Below are 27113 nucleotides of genomic sequence, written 5' to 3'. Positions count from 1 at the left end.
GGCTGGCTCTTGTCCTGCCCCGTACCCGCCCCCACCCAGCCTCCTTCCCCTCGAAAGCCAAACTGTTGTCAGCCCACTCACCTCAACTCCCTGCACTTTCAACTTCATGTGATCCTCCCGTGTGGTCTTCCCGTCTTTCCTCTTCTTCCAGCAGTAGCCATCCTTCCTGTACTTCACCTTCTTCCTATTGTACAGTATCATCGACCCATTCTGCGGCCTGGATCCGTGGAGACAGGACAGAGAGAGAGACAGAGAAAGAGAGAGAGAGAGAGAGGGAGAGCAAACGACAGAAAGATGAGATGAGAAGAATTTTTAGGCAAAGCTACAGCACAGCTCTGGGACTCATTTTAGAGATGTACAAAGAGGCTCAACATGAGTCTGCGTCGGGCAGAAACTGCACCAGTGACTTAGATGACAAGGCTCCGTTATGGTGTTTTTTAGTATTGGTATGCACACTTTGACAATGAACAAAGCTTCAGCACACAATTTTTCACATGAGAAGTGTGTGTGCTGCAAGCAGCTTAAGTGACACTCCTTCTCACGGAGTAAATTACATGAAGGCCAGTGTGTAAGGCGAGCAGAGCGGGGGTGTGTGGGGCCCTTCCTTCCTTGTCTCTCATTCATCCAACTTAAATGAGTAGTGGTGTTGGAAGTCCCTAGGGGGGGAAGAGAAGATCCTCCCTCACACTCCATTCATAATTCATTCTCCCTCCACCAGACCACAGCCTGTAGGCTCATAATGATATAATGTAAGTATTTGATGATAATCTGCCTTTCCACTTCGATTTGTAACAGAGGCATTTGGCGCTCAGTGTTAAACATTAACAGAAAGTGTTGCATAAAACATTTATGACTTACTCAACAATTAGCGAGCGGTTGAACATGGCTTTGTGTATTGTGGTGTAGATATGTGTTGTGAGTATACATTTGTTTTCACATACTCTCTCTCTCTCCCTCTCTCTCTCTCTCTCTCTCTCTCTCTTACACACACTTACACTCATTTTTCATTGTGGACAGCCTGACCAAAAGCTAATCCCTAACCTTAGCCATGACCAATTCATGACTAACCCTAATGTCAACCAGACCACAATTCACTTCTTACCTCTAACCTTAACCAGAACTTCATGGGGATCGGATTTTGGTCCTCTTGTTTTTATCATTTTAAGAAGTGGTCACCATTTAATTATATTGAATTTGGCTGCAACACTGTTTACCCCTGAAACTCCAAAAGTGTTTTGTGGACTCAAACACTTCACCCACTCCTCCATCGGCACAGTGGTGAGTAGATAATGAGTGAATTTTTTTCATTTTTGGGTGAACTATCCCTTTAAGCCTAACCTTTTCTTCACCTTGAATTTAAATGGTTTATCATATGGAGACTTGCTTTTTTGAAGATAAGGATGAAGATAAGTTCCTATAATGTGAATGTGTCAGTCAATTTAGGTCTCTTCAACATGAACAATACACACACACACACACACACACACACACACACACACACATGCACACACACACAGCTGCTACGACCTGGAGCTCTCCCAAATGAGAACAGGTTTGCCTCAGTTTTTGGTGCCTCACAGTGAACGAGTGGAAAGCCACCTGCCCAAGCTGTTGAAGAGGTTGTGTAACTGTTGAGGGCGGCTTAACCATCCAGTCAGCTGGTGAACCTTGTTAGGCCTGTGCTCACTGCTCACATGCATATAGGCACAACAAACACAACGACACAAACATGTAAAACTAGAGACAGAAAACACTAGAAGAGCTCGAATCAAAGCAAAGAACAAAAGCCGAGTTGATTTGTGTTTTCCGCACCAATATCCAAAATGTTTTTGCATTGTTTTCTTGTTTATCGTTAATTTTTTTCACACGGTTTATTTATAATGCTGCATGCATCATTTTGCAGGGCTGCCTTTGGGGGCCAGGGCGCATGTTTATCTTGGTATCACTCATCAATCATTTTCCTAGCCAGATCTCAGGGGCCAGTGGAGAGGGAGGAGAAGGGGGGAGGTGGGGTCCCTGCAGTCCCCCCTCTGTGGCCCTTGACAGCACCTTCTAATGGGAGACGCCACTCAGACGCTGACGTGCTCACTCTTTGCAGATCTCCCTTCGTCCCTCTCCTCCTCCCTTCCTCTCTCCACCGCCCTCCCTTCTTGCCGTCAGTCAACTCAGGCTGTGCACCGGGGAATGTCTTTGTCTCCTCCCTCGCTCCAGCTCGTCTTCTCCTTTCTCTCCCCCTCTTGTTTCATCTGTCTCAGGATCCCTCACCTCCACTCACCCGGACCTCCCTCTCTCTCCTGCTGTCTTCTCCTCACTCACTGCCCTCTGTTGTTTTGCACCCAGCATACGTTGCAGAAAACCACTCTTAAACAGACATTTTTATTGGTCAGTTTGAGAAGTGGAACCTCTCAATGGCTGTATGGAATATACACAGAGTATAAATTGTGCTCTGGTTTACAACATCTGTAATGTCACACAGCGTGGAGGTGTGACCATAAAGACAGAATCATGAACTAAGAAGTTTTGCCGATTGCTGCAATCTCAATGTGAACAGATTTGCATCCGTAATGTCATTTGAAGGACACTGGTTTGACGTGCCTACATCAGCACTTGGTCTCAATCAAACACCGGAATGGCCCTGTCCAGGAGTGTGATCCTATTATTTGTTTCGATATCATTCTGGGTTTTGTCCTTCAGAAAGATACAAGGAGTGTGTGCTTCTTAAAATGTAGCCCTGCGTGAGACAAAAAGATGGGCGCGGATGAGATAAGGCAGAAAATCAAATGACACAGGGCTATCTGATCTCCTCCAGAGCACTGGAAATTGGGGTGAGGCTTCGGTGTCAGAGGCTCCACGCCGTATTTATCGGCTTGGCGCAAAAACTTATTCGCTCAGCTATTTTTGAGTGACTGTTAGGTAGATGCTATTTTCAATTCAAGGCACTTTGGACCCAGAGGAGAGAGCCCAGACTCCCACTCTGGAGAAGGTCTGAGGCAGAGACCAGTGGAAAATACAGGCTTAGGTAACCTACTGTGTCTCCTCTCCCCCCTGCTGTCTCTCTCTCTCTCTCTCTCTGTCTATTCCCCCCACTCATCTCCTACTACTGTATACTTAGGCGTTTCAATTAATCTTATCAGAATTATACATATTTATACATGAGGGGAAAAGCTAACTGCTCTGTTATCAGAGAAGCGTGACAGGAGGCCCTCTGTCTCAGATGCCTAAATGTGGCATATTAATATGGAAATACAGGCTTCTGACAAAGTGCACACACATGCTTCACAGCCGCCTCTCTCCTCTTTGGAGTTTGCAGCGATAATAAGCTTTACCCTCAGGGTGGTGTTAGGCCTTGTCCAGTCCTTTAGGAATCATTCATTTACCCAGGTAATGGCATTCGCTCAATCAGATTTGTTCATTTGAAAAAGTCAGGGGAGGTGGGGGGTTTATGAGGCTGGTGACGTGTTCAGCATGGGTAACAGAGCCAAAGCGGGGAGCCCTGGCCCACAGACAGGCAAGCCACCACTCATGGGCTCAGCTTCACTGCCTAAAGGCCTTTGGTTGCTAATAACGAAAGGCAGAAAAAAGACAGAAATGATGGTGAGAAACAAATGTGAGTGAGTGTTGCTGATTCTCCTGCTTCAAAAGAGATCAGTGGGGAGAATCCATCACTTCCAAAACCCTCAAATGTTCTGAGGAAACAGTGATTGAACTTGATTTATGAGGAACAGACAGGTTTGTTTTGGAAGTATGCAGAAGTTTTGGTAACCATTAGTGAAACAAAAAATTAAATACTCAATATATTACTTCAGGAGTAAGCTATTACTGCATTACCACACACAAAACTATTCAAGTATATCACTGTGCACTCAAGTGCAAGATGAGCATATAGTGTTTTAATTGGCATTCCAGCTTATAATGGTAAGAATTCTGTGTTGGTGGGCGTTTTCTTATCAAACGGGTTGCAGAGAATGAAATACACCATTTCAGTCTTGGGGAACCAGTGTAGCAGTAATAGATGGGCTCCAGTCCCCCTCCTCACTTCCTATTCCCCATGATGCTCCGGGTTTGATTGATACCATACACGCTGTTTTCTCCAGTGCAGCCAGGAGAGATGAGAGGAAGAGGAGAGCATAGGAGAGGAGGAGAGGAGAGGACGAGGAGAGGAGAGGAAGAGGATAGCAGAGAAAGAGGAGTAGGAGGAGGAGGAGGAGGATAGCAGAGAAAGAGGAAAAGGAAGTGGAAGAGGAGACCAGAGGAGAGCAGAGCAGAGGAGATGAGGAGAGGAGGAGAGGAGGGCCAGCGAGGCTTTGAAGATAGGAGGGGTGAGAAGGTTGGGGCCTGAAGTGGCTCAGGAGGGAGGCAACACCTGCTGTTCTCAATTACCCATCAGAGCCTTCAGCCATCACAGCCTTTACCCCTCTGTGTCAACAACCCCACTCACACCTACAACTCATCCAAACACACACACACAACTAAATGTTCTGTCACACACACTGACCCTATTAAGTATAAATAAGAGGCACAAATTTGCCCCTGGGCCATCACACAAAAGCATGACACACATGTACAAATACACACCAAGCTTCGAGTAGCCCTGTTGTTCCATCTAGGGATAACATTAATAGTGAGAATAGTGACAGAACATCAATAACGCACTGATGCTGGCCATTACTGGTCCTTTCAATCACAGGTAAAACACAGGTCACATGTTTAAACACGTGTGCGTCAACACACAAACACACGCACACGTCTGGAGCTGTCGACGCTGAGCAGAGGTGTTTTCTATGTGTGATGTAATTATTCTTCAAGCAGCAGCGCTCTATTAGATGACACACCATGTTTGAGCTCGACGTGTGAGCAGAAAGGTGTTGCCTCCGTGTTGGGAGCGACGTATCTGAACGCATCACGTGGAATTGATGACTCGCAGATAAGCCGCTCCCTTCAACCCTGCCAAAGAATGCATCAGGAAGTGGGGCGTTCGCTAAAACTACTTTAAATGTAAATCTGCCACGGCCTCAGGATTGAGATTCATCGTCTGCGCCGCTCTGAACCCCTCCAACTCCCCCCTGCTAATGTTCGTATGTCGAGACGCCGCAGGTCGCGCTCCTCTTTGACTGTCAATGAGGCCTCAGCGCTTGGTCACTGTGATGCCCACAGTTATGTTGACGCTATAGTCCTGAGTGGCCACAGCCTTCAACCAAGACTGCTTAATTATACATGCTAATTATAGGAGTAAGGGGCATTGCAGTGGGTCAGCCAGCTGGAACTAGTTACGCAACATCTTAAATCACGTCGTATCGTCCCTCGTTCTCCCTCACATGTTGATATCTGATCTGTCTGTGAAAGCTGAAACACCATGTTCATCTTTAAACAGTATTACTGACAACTGAGAGAGGAAACAGGCACAGCGAGTGAAATGAATTTGAAGTGAATCATGAAGTTAAGCATGCCAAACATGGCATCATGTAGTGATCTCCAAGGCTGTGCAGATGGAGCACAATGTTTGTTTAGCCAACATGTTCGACTGAATACAACAGTAATTATGAGAGGGTAGCGGTGCCCCTGGAGTTGTAATTCAGGGTAGGGAAACAGATCGCGTGCCTCCCCTCTTTCCCTCTATCTATACTACTGGTGATTGCCACAGAACTCAGGCCCTGGCCCACTGCCTTCCAGCACAAAACAGATGTTCCCCCCCCGCACTTATCTCAATGAAAAAATCACAGACAATTTACAAAGAATATAAATTACGGTTGTAGCTACACATCGGTGTCTCTGTCCCTATAAGACCTTGTAAAGAGGATAAGGGTGAATTGGTGTGGGAGGGTGGGTGGACTGATGGGGGGGCAACATAAGGCGGATGGAAGCAGTAGGGGAGGAGGGTGGTGTTGCTCTTATCTGGTCCGCAGCAGCCTGGCAGAATGAGAGGGAGGCTGGTGACTGGCGGTGATGCTGCGCTGATAGCACTAAGCCGGTTTCATGCACATTTCAGGGAGGCTGCCATCACTGCTCAGACTTAAAGCTCTCAGCCCCGGCCAGTGGATGAGGTTGGGACATTATTTACAAATAGCCATGTTATACACGGGTTCTACTGCTCCGTTCCCTGTGTCAACACATACACACACAGCAGCGAGGGCTAATGTTCAGCTTTGATGTACAGCTTAGGTGACACGGAATTTGAATTTCACTGCTTGTAAGGTTTTGGCTGTCAAGACATTTCTTATTCATTTGAAATACACTCTGTACGTGTGTATTAGAGCGCATATAATATGTTTAACTGTGTTGAAATGTTGATGACTCTCAACTGCTCGCTCAAAACCCCTCCACATCATATTTGCGGTGAATGCTATTTTCAACCTGTAGTCAGTGTGCATATGTTTACTTGGAAGTAGAACTAGAGAGACGGTGATTCATACCTCACATCCTCTCCGCTAATCTTCACAAATCATTCGTAGTGTATCTCAGTGTGTTGTAAATAAAGGCGCTATCAGAATGAAGCTCCTCTGTAGCCCACGTCCTGCTGACAACTACACGCTGTGTGCATCGTGCATGTGTAGACTTAAGTCTTGTAGCAATGCCTTATTATGACACTTTGTAAAGAAGATGCTTTTGTACTTTTAATAATGCATGGGCAGCAGGGAATTGCATACAGCCTTATTTTATGTCATGGGGTAGAACTGCTGTTTTAGCAGCTTACATTTTCCCATGGTAAGAAAATACTAATGCAATCAAATCTCAGTCTGACTAGACGGCAGGTTTTCATTATCAGTGACTACGAGCTTGCCTTCCATTAAAACAAGCAGCAGAGAATTCAGCCACTAGGTAAATGATGTGGTCATGAACCCTTTTCAGAGCAGAGGACGAGAGATGTTTATTTCTCTCTACTGGTTTTACTATCAATGCAATATTCAACAAGTAACATGGACTTGTGTTATTGAGAGTGTTTAAGATAAAAGTGTAAAATGCAGTAATGGAAGAAAACGCAAAGACGGGATCAATTCATTTTAAAAAAGTGCAGCACAATCTGTGAAATCCTCGTCATTCTGGTTTGTACAGTATGAATATGAACTTCATTATCATTCATCAGCACAAAACACATATTATTTGTATTGTACAAGATATTTCATAAAAGTGAAAGTGAGACACCATTTTAGATAAGATAGGGATGACAAGAGGACCTTGAAGTCCACCTAAAATGATGGTAGATGTCTCTGTAGACACCAGGACAAGACAGGATGGGACAAGGACAGACTCTCCTCTGCATCATGACTCATGGCGGACCGAGCTTATGGATCACCTGGACATGGCCCACCTTGTTTCTCCTCCGCCACCACAGTGCCACTGACCTCCTCCTATTGATCCCTCAGTGACAGAGCACAGCTAGGGCCAGCTATTGAACCACTTATGATTAATTCACAAATTCTGCCTTGTCCACAAAAAAGCTAAAAGAATGAAGCACAAGCAATGGGGACGACTGAGAAGAGAGAAGGGTAAAGAAAACTACAAGTAGTCAAAAAAACTACACTCTTTTAAGTAAGACAAAAGAAAGAGTTAGAAGTGCAGCGCTACAAGCTGACCAAGCTATAAAACAACATCTCAAAGTCCCTTCTGTCACAAAAGAACATCAGCACAGTGATGGGGGGGGGGGGGGGGGGGGGGGGGGGGGGGCTGGGTTGAAAAGAGGGAGTGATGAAAAAAAGGAGTGGGAAAAGGAAGTGAGGCAGACAGGAAAATAGAGAGGGATAAAAGAAGAAGCCATTCTTCCTCTCCGCTGTCCTATTCCTTGGTCCTATTTTAGTCATGAGGATAGACCAGTGAGGGCGAGAGGTTGAAATTGAGCTGTAACTCTATCTGTGTGCTGGAGCAAATCTGAAAGTCTATCCCACCTTTCACCTGGGAATCTCAGCTCTGTGTGTGTGCCCCGTCTGGTCACCATACCAACCACAACCAGGCATCATGGGATTAATTGGAGCCCAGGGCTCAGTGGCAGCTCAGGCGCAGATAGGGAGTGCGGGTGAAAAGGACGGACATCAGCCATGGTCAAATGACGGCAGCCATGCAGATCAAATCAAATTTCAGTCTATGCTTGCATCACAGAGCTTATATGGTCCCGAGGTAACACTAAACATAGTGGAGGAGAAGCCACCTCCACTGTAATGCTCAGATTGGATTCCAGGATGACGTTTACGGTACAGTGCAGGCTTTTCTTCCCTGATCCCTGTGTGTGCTGTAAGGATTTTAGACAAACACTGACACACTGTGATTCGCCTTCGTAAATACAAGCCGTGCCAAGATGTTGAGAATACAGAGCATCAACAGAGGGGAGCCTAAAGCGTTGCGGATAGCATTAAAAAATAAAAAAACAGGAAAATGACAGGGATGGATGAGTAAATACAGAGTCATTCTGGTCAAACAAAATGCAGAGGTGAATTTTGCATTGAATTGTTTGATTTATATTTTAGGGACTAGTGTAGATGATGATTTATGAGCATTATATGAAGCATTATAATGACGTTGGTGTGGTTAAAATCTTGTAACCGTAGCGTAGAAGGCTGAGCGGTTTGTTTACTGTATGTCAATGAGAATGTGGATGTGTTGTAATAAATGCTCTTTTTCCAAAACAGCTACATCAGATGCTAATGCCACACGCTGCTTTGCTCCTGTTTCGTTGTTGTCTATTAAAAGTCATATTCACTGGATGTATTTTCATAAACACAGGCGAGTCTCTGTAATCGGTTAATGTATTGATCATCAAACTCAGCTTTGATTTGCCTTTGCACCGCCGCTGCAGAGTAGTGTGTGTGTGTGGGGCAATCAGTTGTGATCCAACTTTCTACAAAACAGATTAAAGCAGCGCAGTCGGCCAAAAGATCAGACTGCGGTGGGATTGGGAACCTTCCAGCTGTGAATGTGTGCAACTGTCTAAATGTGGAGCAAGGCATTCACAGAACAGAGCATCAGGCCCAGTGAGTCTGGTTAAACAAGGTAAAGGAATAAATAGACAAAAGAGAAGAACAGTGATTCGCTCTGTCTGGTTGCTGACAATTAAAAATAAACCATGCTGTTAAAATGCTGTCCACACTCTGAAGTTAATATGCTGACCACTGACCATGAAACAATAGTGCAAGCCGATCTGTTGTTATGACACTTGATGTAGGAATGCCCGTCCAGGCATGGACTAATACACAGATAATCCTCACAGAACTGCATGACTACGATTAATTCAACTCAGCCGTCGTGCTTCTGAACATGACAATATTTGTCACAGACAACACAGACACGCGAGTTAGAGGGTCTGGCTTGAATAGTTTTCTCATATTTGTGAGTCATAACAAAGAGGATATAAATACAAAACTAAAATGGCATATATAATATGAATCTAAACAGTTTTTCTTTCCTTTATGAACCCTGACATTTTCATTTTTGTTTCTTGTTCCTGTCTACTGCTAATGTAAATATCACTCTTTGTGCTCATTATACATGCTATGAAAATTGTATTACTTCTGAAGTGGTTTGTTGATCTTATTATTATTGTGAATAAACTGGAACAGAAGAATGGCGTCAAGCAGGAGAGAGAAAAAAAGATTGTAGGTAGAATACGGTGTTAAGGGTGAGGGATGTCCCACTGGCCGAGACGCTCTCTTACACTCTATTTCTCCGGGTATGTTTGTGTATGATGACCCTTGACCTTGGCCCCTGGCACATGTCTCGGATCACTCCGCTCTGTCTCTGATGCATCAGCTGGGGCCAGGACCTCATACACATACACAAACACACAGCATGGATGAGCAAAGCAGAGGATAAGTCAACTCTGCATCTGCTGGCGGTTCACTCAAAAAATGATATGCTTTATCCACACGAAGATGATGACAGACGGTGTGTGCGCCACTTTATCTACCGCTGTCCATTTACATGTACACACACATCTGAATATATACTCATAAAGGCAGCAAGGCACACCTCTAATCACGGCCACCTCTGCCATCTCATTTTCCAAGTTCAGTGGCCCATGGAGCTCCCACGCATTAAATCACATAACACTCTCATCCATAAATGATCCACACACTCTTTCTATTTCCCTTCTTTCCTCTTTCTTATAAACATGCTCACACACGCAGTGCACATACACGCACATAGTTATACAGACACACACAAGCAGTGCTGGTGTGAGCATCGTGTAATAAATCCCACAGAGCTTTGGGTGGACTAAACATAGACGCAGCGAGCATATAGCCATGCCCTCCAGAAAAGGAAGAGGTGTAACCCTCCTATTCCAAAACCATAAAATGTTTATCCTCAGTCTGGCACTGAGCATTACTTTTACACACTTCCTGCAGCAGCATTTCCAAAATACAGCAGCACGCAGGCTTGTCACACCGGCCTAGCTGATTGACTATTTTCCCCATATTTGATACACAAGTAAGTCTCCTCATCACTCACTCCAGCAAGTAGGCAGTGAGAAGTGGGGGGAGCCGCAACAGCTACAGCATGGCAAAGAGTTTACTTCTGGCTAGAGACGCCATCTAGAATGAAATCTATGTTTTATTCATCAATGTGGCACATACAGTTAGTAGTATAAACAACTTTACAACTCATCAGTCACTCATATTTCCTCCAAATGTCATATTCAGCGGGGTTGTCTCTGAACAAATGATGTGTCGGGAGGAGAGGGGGCTGAGGGAGATCCACTACTGTCGCAGCGAGATCATGTTGAATGTGTAAAAAATGTTACACAAAACTAAAACATAGCACACATTCCTGTTTATGATCCAAGTGTCTGAGTCTGGTTTATATACTCCGTCATTTCTGAATGTGACAGGTCTGGATATCAGAACAGATAATCTCAGGTGCCCCCCACAACACACACACACAGACCCGGCCTGCTCTGCATGGTTTGCGGGGGCACAACACTGTCCTGCCCTGGAAAACTCTTGGAGGACAATGAGACACTGATCTGGCCAGCGTTGGCATTGTGATGAACTACTTCTGGAAGCAATCATGCGAATTTACATCATCCCTTGAAATTTAGCCTCACACTCCACACAACGTTTGGGTCAGTGTGGGGTGTCTTGTCTGTGCTGGGTTTTTGAGTGCAGCTGTATGCATGTGTGTGTGAGCACACGGAATTAAATATCTTTCCTTGACATTTAGCCTTGCTGTCCACATGGCGCTCTGCAGGAAGAGGCAACATGGGAATGCCAATCTTGCAACATATTATTATAGTGTGTGTGTGTGGGTGTGTGTGTGTGTATCCATGTGTATCTGTTTTTGTGCAACCGTGTCAGAATTGGAATACACAGTTATTAAGGGGGGGAGGCCTGCCACTCATGTGTCTCCAGAGGGTGAGGAGACTAGACACCATATAGGAGGGAAGGGGGAGGGAAAAGGCAGACTGATGGGAGAAGAAGAACTAATGAAGGAGAGGAAGGGAGTAGTGAAAGTGCCAAAGCACCCATTGTGTTGCTGGGCAGGAGCAGTAAAGACAAGCTAGTGGCCTCTGCAACTTTAAGATCGCCATTAAACTCTCGCCTTACTGTTGTGTTTATGGTTGGCTTTGTGTGTCAGAGAGGAGGAGGATTGTAAAGTGGGGCTTTGTCTGTCTGCCATCGATTTATTTCCTTCGTTAGGGTGATGACACTGCCTGCTTATGATGTCCTCGCAAAGACTGTAATTACAGAGCACTTCTGTCTTTATTGATGTCACTTTGTTAGTTTAATTACGGTATATTGGGTTTTGGAGTCGCAGCAAGAGCAAAGCTATGATGTAGGGCAAAAATCATCAATGGAACATCCTCTTTTGAAGATGTCGGGGGCAGAGAGTTGGGAGATAATTATTTCATAGACAGACATCGAAAATAGACCCCGCGCATATCAACATCTACAAAGGCAAAGAAAAGGTAATCTGAAATTTAATGACTATTCTGTCTGTGTTATGACCAAAGTCAGAGGGAGGAGGCTGTGAATGTGATGAGAGCCTTAATGGAAATGAAACACCTGGGTTCAACCTTGAGAGCGACTGTTTACGCGCCCAGTCCCCAGGTGCCGGGGTTGACTGAGAGTCGCGCAGTATGAGAACCAATGGTGTGTACGTGTGTGTCGGTGTGTGAACACTAGTGTGTATGTACAGTGTATATATGATGGGATGGGACCCAGGGGGAAGCAGTGCCATGTGAAGGTGACCCTTCAGGGGAAGAGGAGGAGGTAGAGGCCACCTGCTTGCTGGCGGTGGCGAAATGAGGGTGACAGCCATCCACCTGTCTGGGAACGCTCTCATTCTAGAGCCCATCTGCCCACCCCTTTGGGATACCTCCTCCCCAGGGGACCCTGTGACCCTCCCTGTCGTCCACTTGACCAGGCCTCCTGTCCACTGTCCCTACGGCCGGCTGAAACTGCCACTGCCTACCCTCGACCGAAGGCCATTCTGGGGCACTGTAATACAGTACAATGCATAGGTGGCTCTGCAGTTTTCCTCGGTTTCTCCTTTTCGTGTTTCAAAGTGATACAGGCCCCCAGGCCTTATGTGTCAGACTGTGCTATAAGTCTCCTGGCTTGGCTTGTCATCACAGGTTGCCAGCAGGGAAGGACTTTATTTGCCTCCCTTTTTTCCTGCTATGTTCTCCAAACTGAAAACTCATCATGTGCGTTCTGTAGCACAGATAATCGCTGACCAACAACAGTTCAATCTGGTAACTCAAACAATGGTCACATATAGTATACCGTCTATTTGTCACTTCTCTTCCTCCCTCTGTGCATGCAGCTGCCTATGTGTCTCACCATTGTTGAGTGGAACACACAGAATTACATTCTCTCGCCAAACAATCCACCCTGTGGGTAGATCTCTTTATTTGAGCCTGGCTGCCTGACTGCAGTGAGGGCCATCTCTGTCTCCAATGGATACAGACCTGTGGCCTGGACCTGGGGCTGTGTTTGCTCTTCAACCACATATCTGAATGGGGTCTGTGTGGAAAAGACCCACCAGACTTCTGACATGTCTTCTGATCTCCCACAGTCCTCCAGGGCCTACTGTACTTTTACCTCTCTGCAGAGGAAATGTTTCTCTGCTACCGAAGAGTGGCAAAACAAACACTAAGACACTGAGGCAGACAGACAGTGGTGGAGAGGTTGATGGAAACACTATAAACAAGAGGATGTGAGACGGGGGCAGTAAAGGCACAGATGACAATAAAGATAAAGATAAACATCAGGTCTTTGCTCCTGCAAAAAGTGTCTTGCAAGAAAAACATTGACTTGCCAGAAAATAGTGTTTCCACAGCAAAGAAAATCTAATTTAGGAAAGCTTGCAAAGGTTTTGTAATTAAGGCAAGTTGGGGATTGGAGTATCATCTAGGAGCTGGATTTCTCTCCTCTCAGGCTATCAGAGCTCTCTGCATGTTCTGCATGACTGCCTGTTGATTCACAGCACATTGGTGTCACCCTGGCTGCCGCCCTGGAAAAAGACACAATGATATCTCTCATGGCGGACGTCATGAGGAGAAGGTGATTAACTGCTCTGCTGCTTCTCTAGGTGGGTGCTGAGTCCTCTAGCAAAGCTTTTGTGAAGTGTATAAAGTTGAGGAAAAACATAAGCTATATGGTGACTTAAAAAATTTACCAGACCACTTCCCTTTTTGCCCACTTTCTAATGTTGTACATTCATTTTAAATTGCTTACACACATTCCTACACACGAACCAAAAATGTGTTTTTAGAAATGTGTGAAAATTATCTTTAAGAAAAGTATCCAGACAATAAGTGCTTCAGTTCTTCTTGGACAAATCTCTATAAATGTTGGACACTTGTGTTTGGGCAATTCCTCTCTTTAATGGTGCAATGGTCTCTGCCCAGATGTTCTATGAATTAAGAGTTCATCTGGCCACAAAACAAGTCAGACTGGATTGATGATAGTGCTGCTGTCCATGCGATGGGTTCTTACATCGATCCTTCTGAAGCTCTGTTAGAGCGACCATTGGATTCTCCTTAACTTCCATGACCAAAGCCCTCAGTGTGGCCAATGTTAAGTATACTTTCTCAGCCCATTTTAGCTAAGATGAGAGATGAGCCCAAAGCCTGGTGCCAGAATGGCCTGATGGAGACACAAAAAAACTGAAGAAGAAAAACTAATAAATTATTTCAAAATTAGAGAACAATATGAGAAACCTCAAAAGAGGATGGATGCGTCAAATAAAGTTAAAAAAAACAACTTTGAATAAGTAAAGTTTGGCATTAAAGTGTTGTTTGGTGACCCATCATTGAACCTGGTGGGTGGAAGTGGGAGGGTGGTAGTCAAATTAGGTGCTTGAAAGGGTCTAGCAAGCAGAAGAGCGCGGAAACAGACAACCACACACAGCCCACCACTCCTCTGACTGTGCTTTGATGCCTAAAGTGTAAATGCATCAGCAGTGTTGCTTCCGGCCATTAGCATGCTTCTGGCCATTAAACATGCCAAGGGGCAGGCCTCATTATTGAAAGATAGACACGCACACACACACATACTTAAATTCCCTTACATGTACAAGCATTTACTCACATACGCCAACAGAATGACATGCACAAAGTACAGAGGATGCCTGCAGGACCAAAAAACAGCAACTGAGCTCATCAACTCAAAACCCAAAACATATTTTGGGGATTATTTTTGCTACCTGCCGTCCTCTATAAAGTATTCATCTTTCAAGGTGTTATTACATGGGGAAGTTCATTCGATCCGTATCTTTCATTTATAACACAGATGATGATTTCTTTATGCAAGAATGGGCATCAGACCAAACTCTAGCTCAAGTAAAAAAAACTGAAGCGGAACATGTTGAATCTGCAACAGATGTCAGTATCGTGTTGAGTTTTTGTTGCAGCTCAATCCATCTATTAGCCGACATTTGCAGATCTACACTTGTGATTAAAAAAAGATAAACAAACTACTCATAAATCTATGCTTATCACAGAATGCGAAACTGTCCCCCCAGAACAATAGCATTAGTGTGTGGCTTTGGCCAAAAGAGCAAGATAGTAATAGATAGTCACAGGGTTTACTACGGAAAGGCACGAGGCGCAGACGAGGAAAAGCACACTGAAAGCGGGGTATGGGAGAATGAGGGGAAAAGAGCAGCGTGAGATTGATAAAATGGTTAGAAGACGAAAAACTGACTCTGAGGGAGAGAAAAGGAAGGTAAGGGGTGGAGAGAGGGTGAGAGAGGGAGGGTGACGGTGAGGAGAAGGAAGGTTGCTCTCATTACTATTAGACCTTCCCTCTCCCTCCAGGCTCAGATGACCCCAGATCTCCAGCCCTCTGCCTCGCACACCACTAATCATTTGGTTTTAATCACCGGGATATTCTCCCCCCTTTGCCCCTCCCCCACCCCTCTTTCCCTCTCTTCATGCCCTACTGTGTGCCCTAGCCTTTGCCAAGGTCCGGCTAATTTTATTCTAATTGGCCGTAGCCTGGGCTGGGACCGATCTGCCTCATTGTCCCCGTCCGTCCGTCCACTCCTCGTCCTTTCTGTTCTTCTTCTACTCTCTCTCTCTCTCTCTCTTTCTCTCTCCCTCTGTCTGTCGCTGTCTTGACAACTTCACGCCTTCGCTTGTTTCTTCGTCTCCTCGCTGCCGCCTCTCTCCGCCTCATCTCTCTTTCACCTCTAATTTTTCTTTTTACCCATATGCTGCCACGGCCACTCCCTCCCTCTGTCCGTCTTTCATGCTGTTCACTGACATCGCAGTTGCGCGAGTGTTTTCCAATTTCTCCCGATGACCTTACATTCCACCAGACAAAACAAATAGCCTTGATGTCGTCTGCCAACAAAAACTTTTGTGTGACTGCCTTGATTCACACACAATGGCATGAAAGAGAAATGTGAAGCTGTCCATTTAGGTAAAGTCTGATGTTCGACCTCTTGATTTAGGATTGGGACGACACAGTCTAAGTGTTACATGAAAGATTATTGGGCTGTATGAAGACCAAAGGGAACAAGGTTCAGGATGATGTCTGAGAGTTGATTTTGGTTAAGTTGATTTTGCTCCTTTCATTAAAAGTCTTCATGTAAGTTGTATTTAAAATCCTGGATTGAAAGAGTTTGCACACCCACACAAAATATTTGGTTGACAAAGCTTGGAACAACTAAGCCACGGGTCATCGTGGCTAACTTTAACTGTCGCTGCAAAAAAGGAGAGGAGCAGATGGAAATCCTGCATTACATTCACAAACTGCAAATCCTCTACTTTTCTTTTCTCCTCCGGATCAACAGCTCCAATAAATTTTCATTACACCTGTGTGAAGCGCTTCAAATAGAGCCACAGAAGCAGAAACTAATTACTTTCTAATTTATTGACTAATGGCCACAGCCCTGGGAGACAGCTGCAATTGTTCTAACAGTCCTGCTGCTCCAACTGCACTCAGGTCCACTTTAGATTCATAACCAAAATAATTTATCATTACAAGCACATTAAATTGAACCGTATAAACCATAACAGTGGTAATTTATATCATTTTGTTGTTGGGGATGCTTTTCCCTCCCCTGTCTTGAAAGCATGCAATCTCTGCGATGGGATTCATCTTCAGCCAGTTGTATGTGGCAGGTTCACTTTGTTCTTCAAAGGACTCTTTGTTTTGTGCCTCATTCACCATTTGTTGGAGCTTTAAGTAGGAATGAGGCAGAATATAGAGTATGAGCAGCGGTTTCTGTGTCTCAAATAGCAAATGTGAAGGCTAAGTCTGACCACTGTCATTGCCTGCATGTTATATATAAAAAAGGCCTAATCAAAACATCGATATGAATATATAATGAGCTGGCTCTGTGATGACAACTCTCTCCCAGCATCCCCTTCATCAGCTAGGCAAACTCTATGCTGATAATATATTAATTTTCGGTGATTGCCTTTATCCCATAATGCATCTCTTTCTTGATGGGAACAGTGCCTTCCAGGATGTCAATGTCCCCATCAACAAGACACAAATGGTCACCCAGTGGTTTGAACAGCGTGATAACAACATTAGCCATGTGTCAAGGCTTTCTTAATCACTACAGAGGATGCCATTTGTGCATTGATGGGATATTCTGAAGCAATGTATGAGATGGCATTTTCCACTGATGTCATTAAGATGGAGGGCCCATATGATCATGCAAATCCATTATGTAAGCAGTGATTAGCATTGACCTTGCCCTCTGTGAGGTGAGTGATCTGAAACAATGCCAGCAAAACACACTCCATGCCTACAGAGCTGGTATGTAGCGAGCATACATTAAGGTGATTGGTCACCACAATGTCACCATAATGTGACCAATCACCAAGCTGATTTTTATTCACTCTAGCAGATGTGTAAGGTCCCCCTCCTGTTAGGAAACATTTCCATCTGTCCTGAGGCAGGTCAGGTTGTGATACAATGACCGAGGTGACTCATCTCAGTTGAGAACCAAGATGACTGCCACTGGTAAGGAGAGCTCTCTTGAATTTTCTATAGTATGACTGGAAAACACTGGTTGATTTTTTTTCCAACATTTTGGTTTTGCATCTATTGAATTGCTGTAGAAAGAATAGAACAGAATATACAAAAACTGCATTCTCCATACATATTTCCTTTTGAATCCATTTTCTTGATGCCATTTCCATTTACCTTTTATGTAGAAGAAAAAAACCCCTCTGGGTTTAGGAGTTTTGCCAGTTTTCAGCAGAAAGACCATCAGAACTATGGGAGGAATTCCAACCTTCCGCAGCAACAACAACTGATCCAACCAAGTTGATCAGACCAACATTGTATTGTGTTGTGTTACTAGAAGCTTAGTTGACGGTGGTGTGGCCCTGAGGGAGAGTGTGAAAAGTAGCAGTCTGTCTCTGTGGGAGGAAACCTCCATCCACACCTCCCTGAGCACGGACACAACTGCTCAAAATATCCAGCTTTTAAACCTTTAGAAGCCACAAACACAGCAAAAGTCAACAAATTATACAATTCAACCGTGGTTTGTCACCTTTCACAACAACGATGCCTGCAATTCCACCTGCAGTTTCATCTGTTTCTTCCACCCTGGGGCTTATAGTTGACTGGAAACTTTATGAAATAGGTCTTCACGTGATATGACCTGGTTGTAAATCTTCATTCACGGCTTCTATAAAAAGAGCAACACACAGAGGCAGCTCACACAATCTCATGTGTCCATGGCAACAGTATTAGTGAATCACCAATGAGACTAATAAATGTAAGATCTAAAGTTCACATCTCAAAGGGGATGAGGAGCCACATACTTATTTTTATTTCTATTTGATCACCAATCACACACACTAACATAGACGCGCACAAATTGAAAAACACCTGTGCCCTCCCTCCCCCCCTTCTCATACTCCCTCTGTGTCCTCGTCTTTAGACTTTCAAGCTCTCACAGGCTGATCAATACAATCCAACAGGCCACAAATACAGAGAAGAGGGCGGAGGGGGGGTTGGTCCCCTGGAAGAGACAATAAGGACATTGAGAATAAAACGGGAACCGGAGACACACAAACAGAGAGACACACACAAACACATGCACACAACTCATCCTATATTCCCTAGCCAAGTGGTGACGTCAGCCTCCTGTGTAAGACACGGCCCACCTAATGGAGCATAGCCAACGTGTGTGTGTGTGTGTGTGTGTGTGTGTGCCTTGTTTGTGTAAGTATGAGTATGTGTGAAATAATGTTGGACTGAGAGAGTTTAGCAGAGACAAGGGAAGGACACGCCACTATAGTGGAAAACACACAAAGTCAAGCACAATAGCCATTAAATCAAAAGCAATCTCTTTGCTCCTGGCAATTCATACACAGAGAGCTCTTACACATGGATAAACTGCCCCTGCACATACAATACACATACGCAAAGTTGACAAATGCCTCCATAAAATATGCTGCAATACTATTAGGTTACTTTAAAACTGCGGTGGGGGGGGGGGTGGAAGGAAATGAATGACATTCCGATAGTACATCCTCTCCAAAACCTGAACAAAATGTGTCAGCAGAGGGAGTATAAAGTCTCTGAATTAGAGTTTTTTGGCATAGGAGATATGGGGAGAAATCAATTTCTGGGCCAAGTATGGTGCCAAGGACGTCCAGAAGGGCATAGCTCTGTTGATCTGTTCATATCAATTTGCTCCCCTCCTGCAGACGGAGAATGCCACAGTGTGCAGCGCTGCATCTTTAAGGAATATCGCCCTGATAACGGTGCCATAAAACACATCATTTTACAGTCAAACCATCTCTGTCTCAAATGCACTTGAAGCGGAAGCCATTTTCAAGCAACATAAAGTTTAACATGGCGCTACATCTGCCGAACCGCTAACTTCCACACTACATGGGACTGGGAGATTTAATTAGGGGACATGGGATAGCGCTGTGTGGCACTGCAATGAGCCCCACCCTCTATATCTCGAACGGATCCATTCTGAGCCTGTGGTCATCTCTGGAAGAGCAGCACACGTACTGAATTACAGTACCCAGCATGCACTCTGACAGTGGCTGAAAAGTTTGTAAAAATGGTACCATTAAACACTAATATATGTCCTGTTAGTTTGAAACAGCTTTGCTATAACTGTCACTAAATGGCACAAAATATTAGGATTTATACCTTTTAGCCCTGCATGATTATGTGATATTGTTAAACATCATGAATATTTTAGATACAGATGTACTCATAGCCCATAAGAACGTTGTTATTATAAGAGAATATTGCTGCTAGTTGCAAAATATATTAATATTGAGGTATTTATGACCTTCCAACTATCTTGTCTGTGTGAAATACATCATTTTATTCATCTTAAATAGAGATTTTCTACATGAATACATATTCATTCAAGAGCTAGAGCAATTGTACAGAAAGAGACTCAAACAGCTTGAAAATAAAGTAGATATTTAGATGAGCTGCTTGATAGTCATTAGACAACTGAGAAGAATTTCCCCCAGTCAAGATAACTTTTTAAACGTCTTCCTTGAAAAGTCATAAAGAAAACCTATCCTAAAGTTTCCTCTGATTTCTAATGGAGCTTCTCTCCAGTGAGCAGTTGAACCACCTGAGTGAGAAGCGATCACTAATGCACCCTAATTCACAGAGTATAGATTACAGATTGTCAAGGAAAAAAGTTTGATTTTTGCCTTGACCATCTGAAAGTGGTGCCCAATATAAATTTAATGGGTCAGTGGTGATGGAGGGCTGAGAATTGTGGGGGGACCTTACTACTTTGTATTCTGCATCACCATGCACAATTGGGATCTCTCTGCTTCGCAGACCATAATAAGAGCCAAATGATTTATGCATAGCCTAAAAAGAAAAAAATCTGGTGTATAGACTTGTGCAAACACTTCTTCATAATGTCTATAAATGAGACACATTTGAAACCCACAGATTAAGAGTTACTTGTTCCACAAAAAGCAAGCACTGTGTGATATAACCTCAGTCTTGGCTTCGGTTAGATGCCCCAGAGGAGAGTGTGGGCCACAGCGTATGTTCCCTAAATTGCAATCCAGATAAAGAAGTGGTTTGTTGGTTTGTGGGTGAGGAGAGGATTGGCCACATGGAGACACAAAGGCAAAAGTTCAATTAAAATTGTTGAGGGAATCAATTTGTTTGCCTTAATTACTTTGTTAATTTGTTAAAGCATTTACTTCGAAAAATCCTCCGTCACATTTTCTGCTGTGATAATGGAGCTAAAAGAGGGAGGGGCATTTTGGTTCGGTTGAGTGCCTTTTAAATGACTCACCCTCTGGTTCTAAACACAACGCTCAGTGTGCCTTCTTGCCCGTCCCCGATTCTCTTGTGCGGGGTGTGTCGGTAATGAGGCCCTCCCGTAGCGTTGCGCTCCACTCCTCTGTTGGTGCAGAAAAGCGCACCCCCGCCACGTCCTGACATTCTGACAGATAGGAGCCGCGGAAAGCATATGGGCAACGTGGCAATGCCTCAGACGCCCTCCAAACTGTTGTAGGGCTCAGGCATAATGAGTGTTAGAGAGATGAGCCCGAGTCCTACACATAGAAGACATTAGTCATCACATTTTTCCTCAACTGCCACAGATCAGCTCGAAAAAAAACCCTCTTATCTCATATAAAAGACAAGAGATCCCATGAATTTGTGATTTTACAGATGAAAGCCATGTAGTTTACTTTGGCAGAGCCAGACAGGAAGTCGCCAAGAGAGCGCACATCATGCCAGACATTGGCTTTTAAGGAAATGTGTAAGTTCTTGCAAAAAAGATAGAACAATTAAAATTTCCTGGTAGACTCGGTTGGTGATTGGGCTTTATTTTTACATGAGTCACAACGTAAAGTGAGGAGTCAGGGTAAAACAGAGAGGGATGTCACCGGATGATGCAGGAGTAAGTGATGTGGAGGGCCAGGAAGTGGCCACTCTCCCTGTCAACTGTCAATGCCGTTAGTGTCCAGAAGCTGAACTCCACGGCGACGAGATGTGATTTTAGATAAGGCGCCCATCCAGCCGTGCCCTCGACATGGCCTCCCTCTGGCCCAGACTCCTCTGCTGGTCTCCTTCCCTCCCTCTGTCTGGCCTGTTATCCCTGACTGTCTAGACAACTCCCAGCACGCAATGCTTCACCCCAGCCAACCCGGGCTGCTCTCAGTTCTTCTGCTTTCTCTCCACTCGACACTGTGTCGCAACACTGGCTGACTCGAGGGTTATGAAGGGCTACTGAAAAAGACAGAACAATGCCAGGCAGTTCTCTCCTGTCTTCCATTCAAATCATTCACTGCAAGGCTCAAAATATGCTGCTCAAAATTACATTTGAAATCTGCAAGAGCAACTGAAAATGATCACAACCCAAGATTTAGCTAAAACTTATCAGACAGTCTCGAGGGCCGACTGTAATGAGCCAGCCTGCGCCAATAATGCTGCGATGTAGACACACATCTGCAAAACCAATATAACAATTGAAACTACTTAAGACACTTTTTGTATACGAAGGGGCAAATGAATGACAACAATGAGCGAGGCAAGAGGCAATTACAGAGCGGATGGCTCCACTCACAGACTGAAGAAGCCACCTGAGTGTCTGTATTCAGTCATTTTTAGAACATGTGCATGTGAAAGAAGCCACAGAGTGTAACCCCCCTGCTTAGTCTCTGTGCCTTTACTGTCCAACAGGTGGAGTATGGACACAATGCATTGACATGAAGCACTTTGACCCTGACCTGCAGAAGGAGGCAGGGGTTCTAATGCGTCAATGCCACTTCCCTACGCACAAAGCAAGAGCCTCACACCCGTGACTGATCTCTATTAAATTACATGGATTAAATCAGAGATCCTTAATTAGGCCCCAATAAAAGCGTCATGTGGCTTTTGAAACCTCTGAGCATGCCATGATTGGATAAAAATGTGAAAACATACTAAATGAAATTGGTTTACCGCTGAGTGTGCACCCCATGACTCTTGAGTGGAGCAGCAAAGCAGGGGGAAATAAGTAAGAGAGCGAGAGAGAATGAGAGAGAGAGAGGAGAGACACAGATGTAGAGAAAGAGCGAGAGGGGAGTCTCAGGGCGAGTCACACCTCTTTGCCTCGGAAAAGCTCTTAAATTCCATGTGTGACCTGAGGGAGGGAGCTCTAAAGAGTCGGCCTTAGATGCCATGATACAGAATTTGACTGTTGTGCAGCAGTGAGCTAATACAGTCTGCCACGAGCCACACTGGGGAGTGCTACAGGCATGACGCAAGGCTCTATGCATACAGTGCATATATATACATATGGTATACTGTGTGTGTGTGTGCACATGCAGAAGAGCTCACATAAACACTCAAGCACACACATCTGGGACCTGCTCTCCATCTAAAAACTGGAGCGTGATGCCTCCCACCTCCTCTGGACCCTTGCATCTCCTCGTGTCAGGACGGCCAAAAGCTTTTAAGTGCTTTAAACTCATAATAACCCTAATGCACGGCCTCCCCTGTGTTTGCCAGTAAGAAAATGAAATGCAATTGAAATAGATGCAAAGATGAGGGATGTTCAGACATTTTGGGAATTGCCGGGGATTTGGCGTCTGTAAAGGCATTAAGACGGGAAAAGAGAGTAAACAGGCTCCCAGGACGTTGGAGGGAGGCGATGCACAAAACAGCAAACACACACACACATGGAGCACGGTGCAGTGGTCTCCTTATTTTGCCCTCTCCTCTTCTTGAACATTAGCTTGTTATGTTGTTTGTGATGTTTCTATTTTCACGAACATGGGGATTTGAAAAAAAAAAATATGCACATCCTCTGCCACAATGTATAGTTGGGAATAGTAAGCGCACAAACAAAAAACAGCCCCCAACCACCTTCCCACTCGCAACTAATCCTCTCATGCCCTAATTGTGGGTGCAGTCACCCCAGATTCACTTCTTCGGGGGGGAGAGAGGGAGAGAAATAAAAAGGAGCTATGGCTTTGGCTGAGAACAGACCACCCTGTCTTCCCCTCAAAACGATTCTTTGCCAGAAGACACCAAAACGGTAGGTGGTACTCTCTCTCCATTACATTTCACTTTTATCTCACTTCCCCTTTGCCTCTCCATCTTCCTGTCATTTCCAGCTCTTTTCACTCCCTCTCCTCTTTCTACTGTAAACCGCCTCAGGTGATTATGGATTGTGATGGTGGTGGGTGAGGAAGTTGGATGCCTGTCTTTGTTTCCCTAACACAGGTTTAATATATTATTACCCGCACAGCTGAGAACCTCTGAGAGATGGGTAACAAAGGTTCGGGTGCAAATAAACCCTGAAACAAAACTAAGGTCAATGTGGTGCAATCTCCACTAAAGACAGAGAGTAAGCAGGTGGCTTGGTATCTACTGGCGGCTTTCTGTGCGCCTCTGTGGTTAGAGCAGGTCTGCCTACCAGCAGGATATGCAAGAAATCAAACACACTCACTGGAGGCACATTAAAACAGGCTATTAAACACTTTGGCATTTGATTTCTTTTAATCAAAGAGGCCATCAGTCAACTGAGCCGAATCCCAAACCGCAGGCCTCAGAAGAAGATGCTAGAGAGGAGCCAGCGAGTGGTGCTGGCTGTGTTTGGTCTGAACAGTGTCGCTACTGTTCGGATGGCTGCATTGGAGCGAAGTCAGTCCAACCTTTACAGCAAGCTCTCTTTCCTGTCTGTTTTTTTTTTTTTTTGTCACTCTCTCTCAGTGTGTCTATATGTCTGTCTCACACTCACCCGCTCCCTCTCTCTCTTTCAGGCACAAAACCAAGGTGCACATTAGGTGCTGGTGCTGCACATTTTGATGCTTGGCTGTCACTGTATCATTGTCTGGTGACATAAAGCGCAGTAAAGCACTGAGCAGTGATGAAGTGAAGAGGTTTTAAACCTGCGCTCACTGGCACATTTCTTGCCTTTCAACCAATGTCATTTGAAGAGTGTCATCATCCCAGTGTGAAAGTAGCCAACCCCCACTCCTCACCCAAAACACAGAAGAGAGAAAGACAGAGAGACAGAAAGAGAGAGAGGGAGAGACTCCTCCTTGGCAGCACTTGCTCCATTATTCCGCTGGAGGCTTGATTAGACAGAGGATAATTTACGAGCCACTTCATTGCCAATTCAACGGCCACATCACCTGTAAATAATTGAAACCCTTCATGTCCATTCCAACATAATCATATCGCTATCATGTTAATGTATCCAGCAGGGCTGTCCTTTGGGTCAGGAGCAGGACTACTTTAAATCTTGGTCGACCTGTCTCCATAATTCTCCTGAGCAACACCCTCCAGCAAACAGAAAAAAAATAAAGATGAAGGACTGCACTGACAAATGATGAAAAATTGAAAATACAGTAAACAAATACAAAGGCTTCTCAGCAAGGCAGCGGTGGGCTGCAGGTGGAGGGCATGCGTTTTGCTCTGGCTTGTTAATTATCTTTGCTTATGAAGCGGATAAAGACGATTCATCACCCTCTCATTTATTTATCAGTCAAGTAGAGATATAAAAAAGGCTGAAAGATTCGGTGTGGAAAAGCTATTACTGTGAGTTGAAGGAGACAAGGAGGACACGAGAAATCAAACCCTCTGCTTTTAATTGCAGGGAGTTGTACCATCGTGGGAATTGTCTTCCTCAAACACTCTTAATTATACCCCTGTTAAAAAAAATTGATGTTGAATTGATGGCTATTTTTCTTACTTCATTTTAAAAAAGTAATGAATATTAATTATCCAATTTGAAATGGTTCTCACCTTTCCCTTCGTACACTCAAATGCGCACGACAAAAAAGAAAGATTTGAATAATTTATCAATTAACTTATATTTGAATTGATTAATTCACTGATGTAAAATTAATACATGGCTATTCTCCACATACCCACTCAATCCTCTCCCATCTTTAATGAAACAGTTAAAGCAGTAAGGGTCTTGCCTGAGGGCAGGGGTGTAGAGAGCTGGGGTATCTATCTAATACAAATCCACAGTAATTAAGATGTCTCATCAGAATCCACAGGCGAGCTATCTTCCAGACTCAGGTAGGAAATTCCCAGTTTTTCCAAGCAGAGCGAGCCAGCGCTCTTTAGGGAGCGACTTTGAGTGGTTTGTTGACAAAAGCAAATCAAATTGCCAAGAAAGTGGAATTGAAATAAACGCTTGGCGGTTCAGCCAAAGGTCAAAGGTCAAGTAAATAAATGGGGGTGTGAATATCTGACTGCACTCTGTATTAGTGTGTGATGTGCAGAAGAAGGAAGCCAGGCCGCTGTTCTTTTCTTGATCACTACATGATGAGGGGGCACAAGAGGTCAGTCCTGCCATGTGCCGTTTTTACTCATTGAATAGCGCTACATGGCAACTCATCATCCACTGCACTTCCTGTACTGTGAAGCTCAGCTGGGGCGAAGAAATGGGACAGAATATGTGCCAGTGTGTGTGTGTGTGTGTGTGTGTGTGTGTGTGTGTGTGTGTGTGTGTGTGTGTGTGTGTGTGTTCCCATGTCGTGTCTGTTCTTTGCTGGTGAATCACCACGCTCTCTGGCAGCCATCCAGGAACTATTTTCTCCTTCTCTTTACATAATAGCAAACGGTATCTCTGAAGCCGTGTGTCCGGTCCTGTCCTTTCTCCTCCTCCTCTTGTTCCACTGCCACTTCCTGTCCACCTTCCCCCATCCTCCACCCTCCACCTTTCTCTAAATGTGGGAGCTTTTAAGTCCCATTTTGTGCCCACGGTGCTAAGGTACACACCATGGGAATCATGAGGTGAACAGTCAGGTACATGCGTTCTCAAACCACACCCACAGCACAGAGGGGTAGTTCCTAGGGTATGGCGTGGGGAGGTGCGTGGGACGGGAGGTTGTATTTGACTGAAATGCCCCCTAGAGCTTCCTAAAGGCCCATGATCCGGGATCCGCTACACCATATGCCTACAGGACAGCACCCAGCTGGGCATCGGGGTGTGACAGGCTGAAAATAACAGTAACAGAGACAGTCCTCACCGCACAGGCCAACATACGGACACTCAGCACCACCAGAGCAGAGTACCGCGGTGGAAGAGGAACAAGAGGTACAAGAGGGGGTGGAGAGCAGAGGGGGGTTGAAAATAGAAAATTAAGGTGGGGAAGGGAGAGGACTTTGAGGGGAGGGATAAGGGTGAGGAATGAGGCAGTGAGTCTGTGTGCTAAGAGTGTCACTGTGTGTGTGTGTGTGGTAGAGGTGTGTAGGCAGGGTTTAGTGCCTGAACTGCTCAGTGACTCAGGTGTGAATAATATGTTACCACTACTTTATATGTGTGCATGCCTGTGTGTGTGTGTGTGTGTGTGTGTTTGTATTTAAGAGAGGGAGCCAGGACAGAGAGAGCACAGTGAAGTTCTGGTACAGGCCCGGTCGTCTATAGGTGTCTTGGTGGCTGAGGGTGTGCTCCATGACAGCCAGCCTGCACGCTGCTCACTGGTGCAGAAGCGCTAATTGAATTAAATCTTTATTATCAGGCTGCAGAGGCAGCACTTCTCCCCATCTCGGCCCGCTTGGCTGACACTTTCTCCTTGAACACCTGCTTGACATCAACTTCCTCCTCTATTTATTTATCCTCCCTCTCCTGTGGCCAGCCACTGGCTGCACTCCTTCCTCCCCTCCACCTCCTCCTCCTCCTCCATATTGGCATACTGAGAGAGGCTAGGCCCGCTTGTTTATCTTGCTGCTTCGTCTGTCGGTGCTGCACATGCT

General features: G+C 44.9%; 1 protein-coding gene across 9 annotated transcripts in view; it reads right to left on the bottom strand.

Annotated features, from left to right (window-relative positions):
* camta1a (calmodulin binding transcription activator 1a) overlaps positions 1–27113 on the bottom strand; it is a 275197-nt gene that overhangs the window by 121316 nt on the left and 126768 nt on the right. For all 9 annotated transcript variants that reach the window (XM_069526124.1, XM_069526125.1, XM_069526126.1 and 6 more), the window contains one exon: positions 82–217. In XM_069526124.1, the coding sequence (XP_069382225.1) occupies positions 82–217 (136 nt within the window). The remainder of the gene's footprint in view (positions 1–81; positions 218–27113) is intronic.

The sequence above is a fragment of the Paralichthys olivaceus genome, chromosome 6 (assembly GCF_024713975.1).
Source record: "Paralichthys olivaceus isolate ysfri-2021 chromosome 6, ASM2471397v2, whole genome shotgun sequence".
Classification (NCBI taxonomy): Eukaryota; Metazoa; Chordata; class Actinopteri; order Pleuronectiformes; family Paralichthyidae; genus Paralichthys; species Paralichthys olivaceus.
This window is presented reverse-complemented; position numbering and strand designations above follow the sequence as displayed.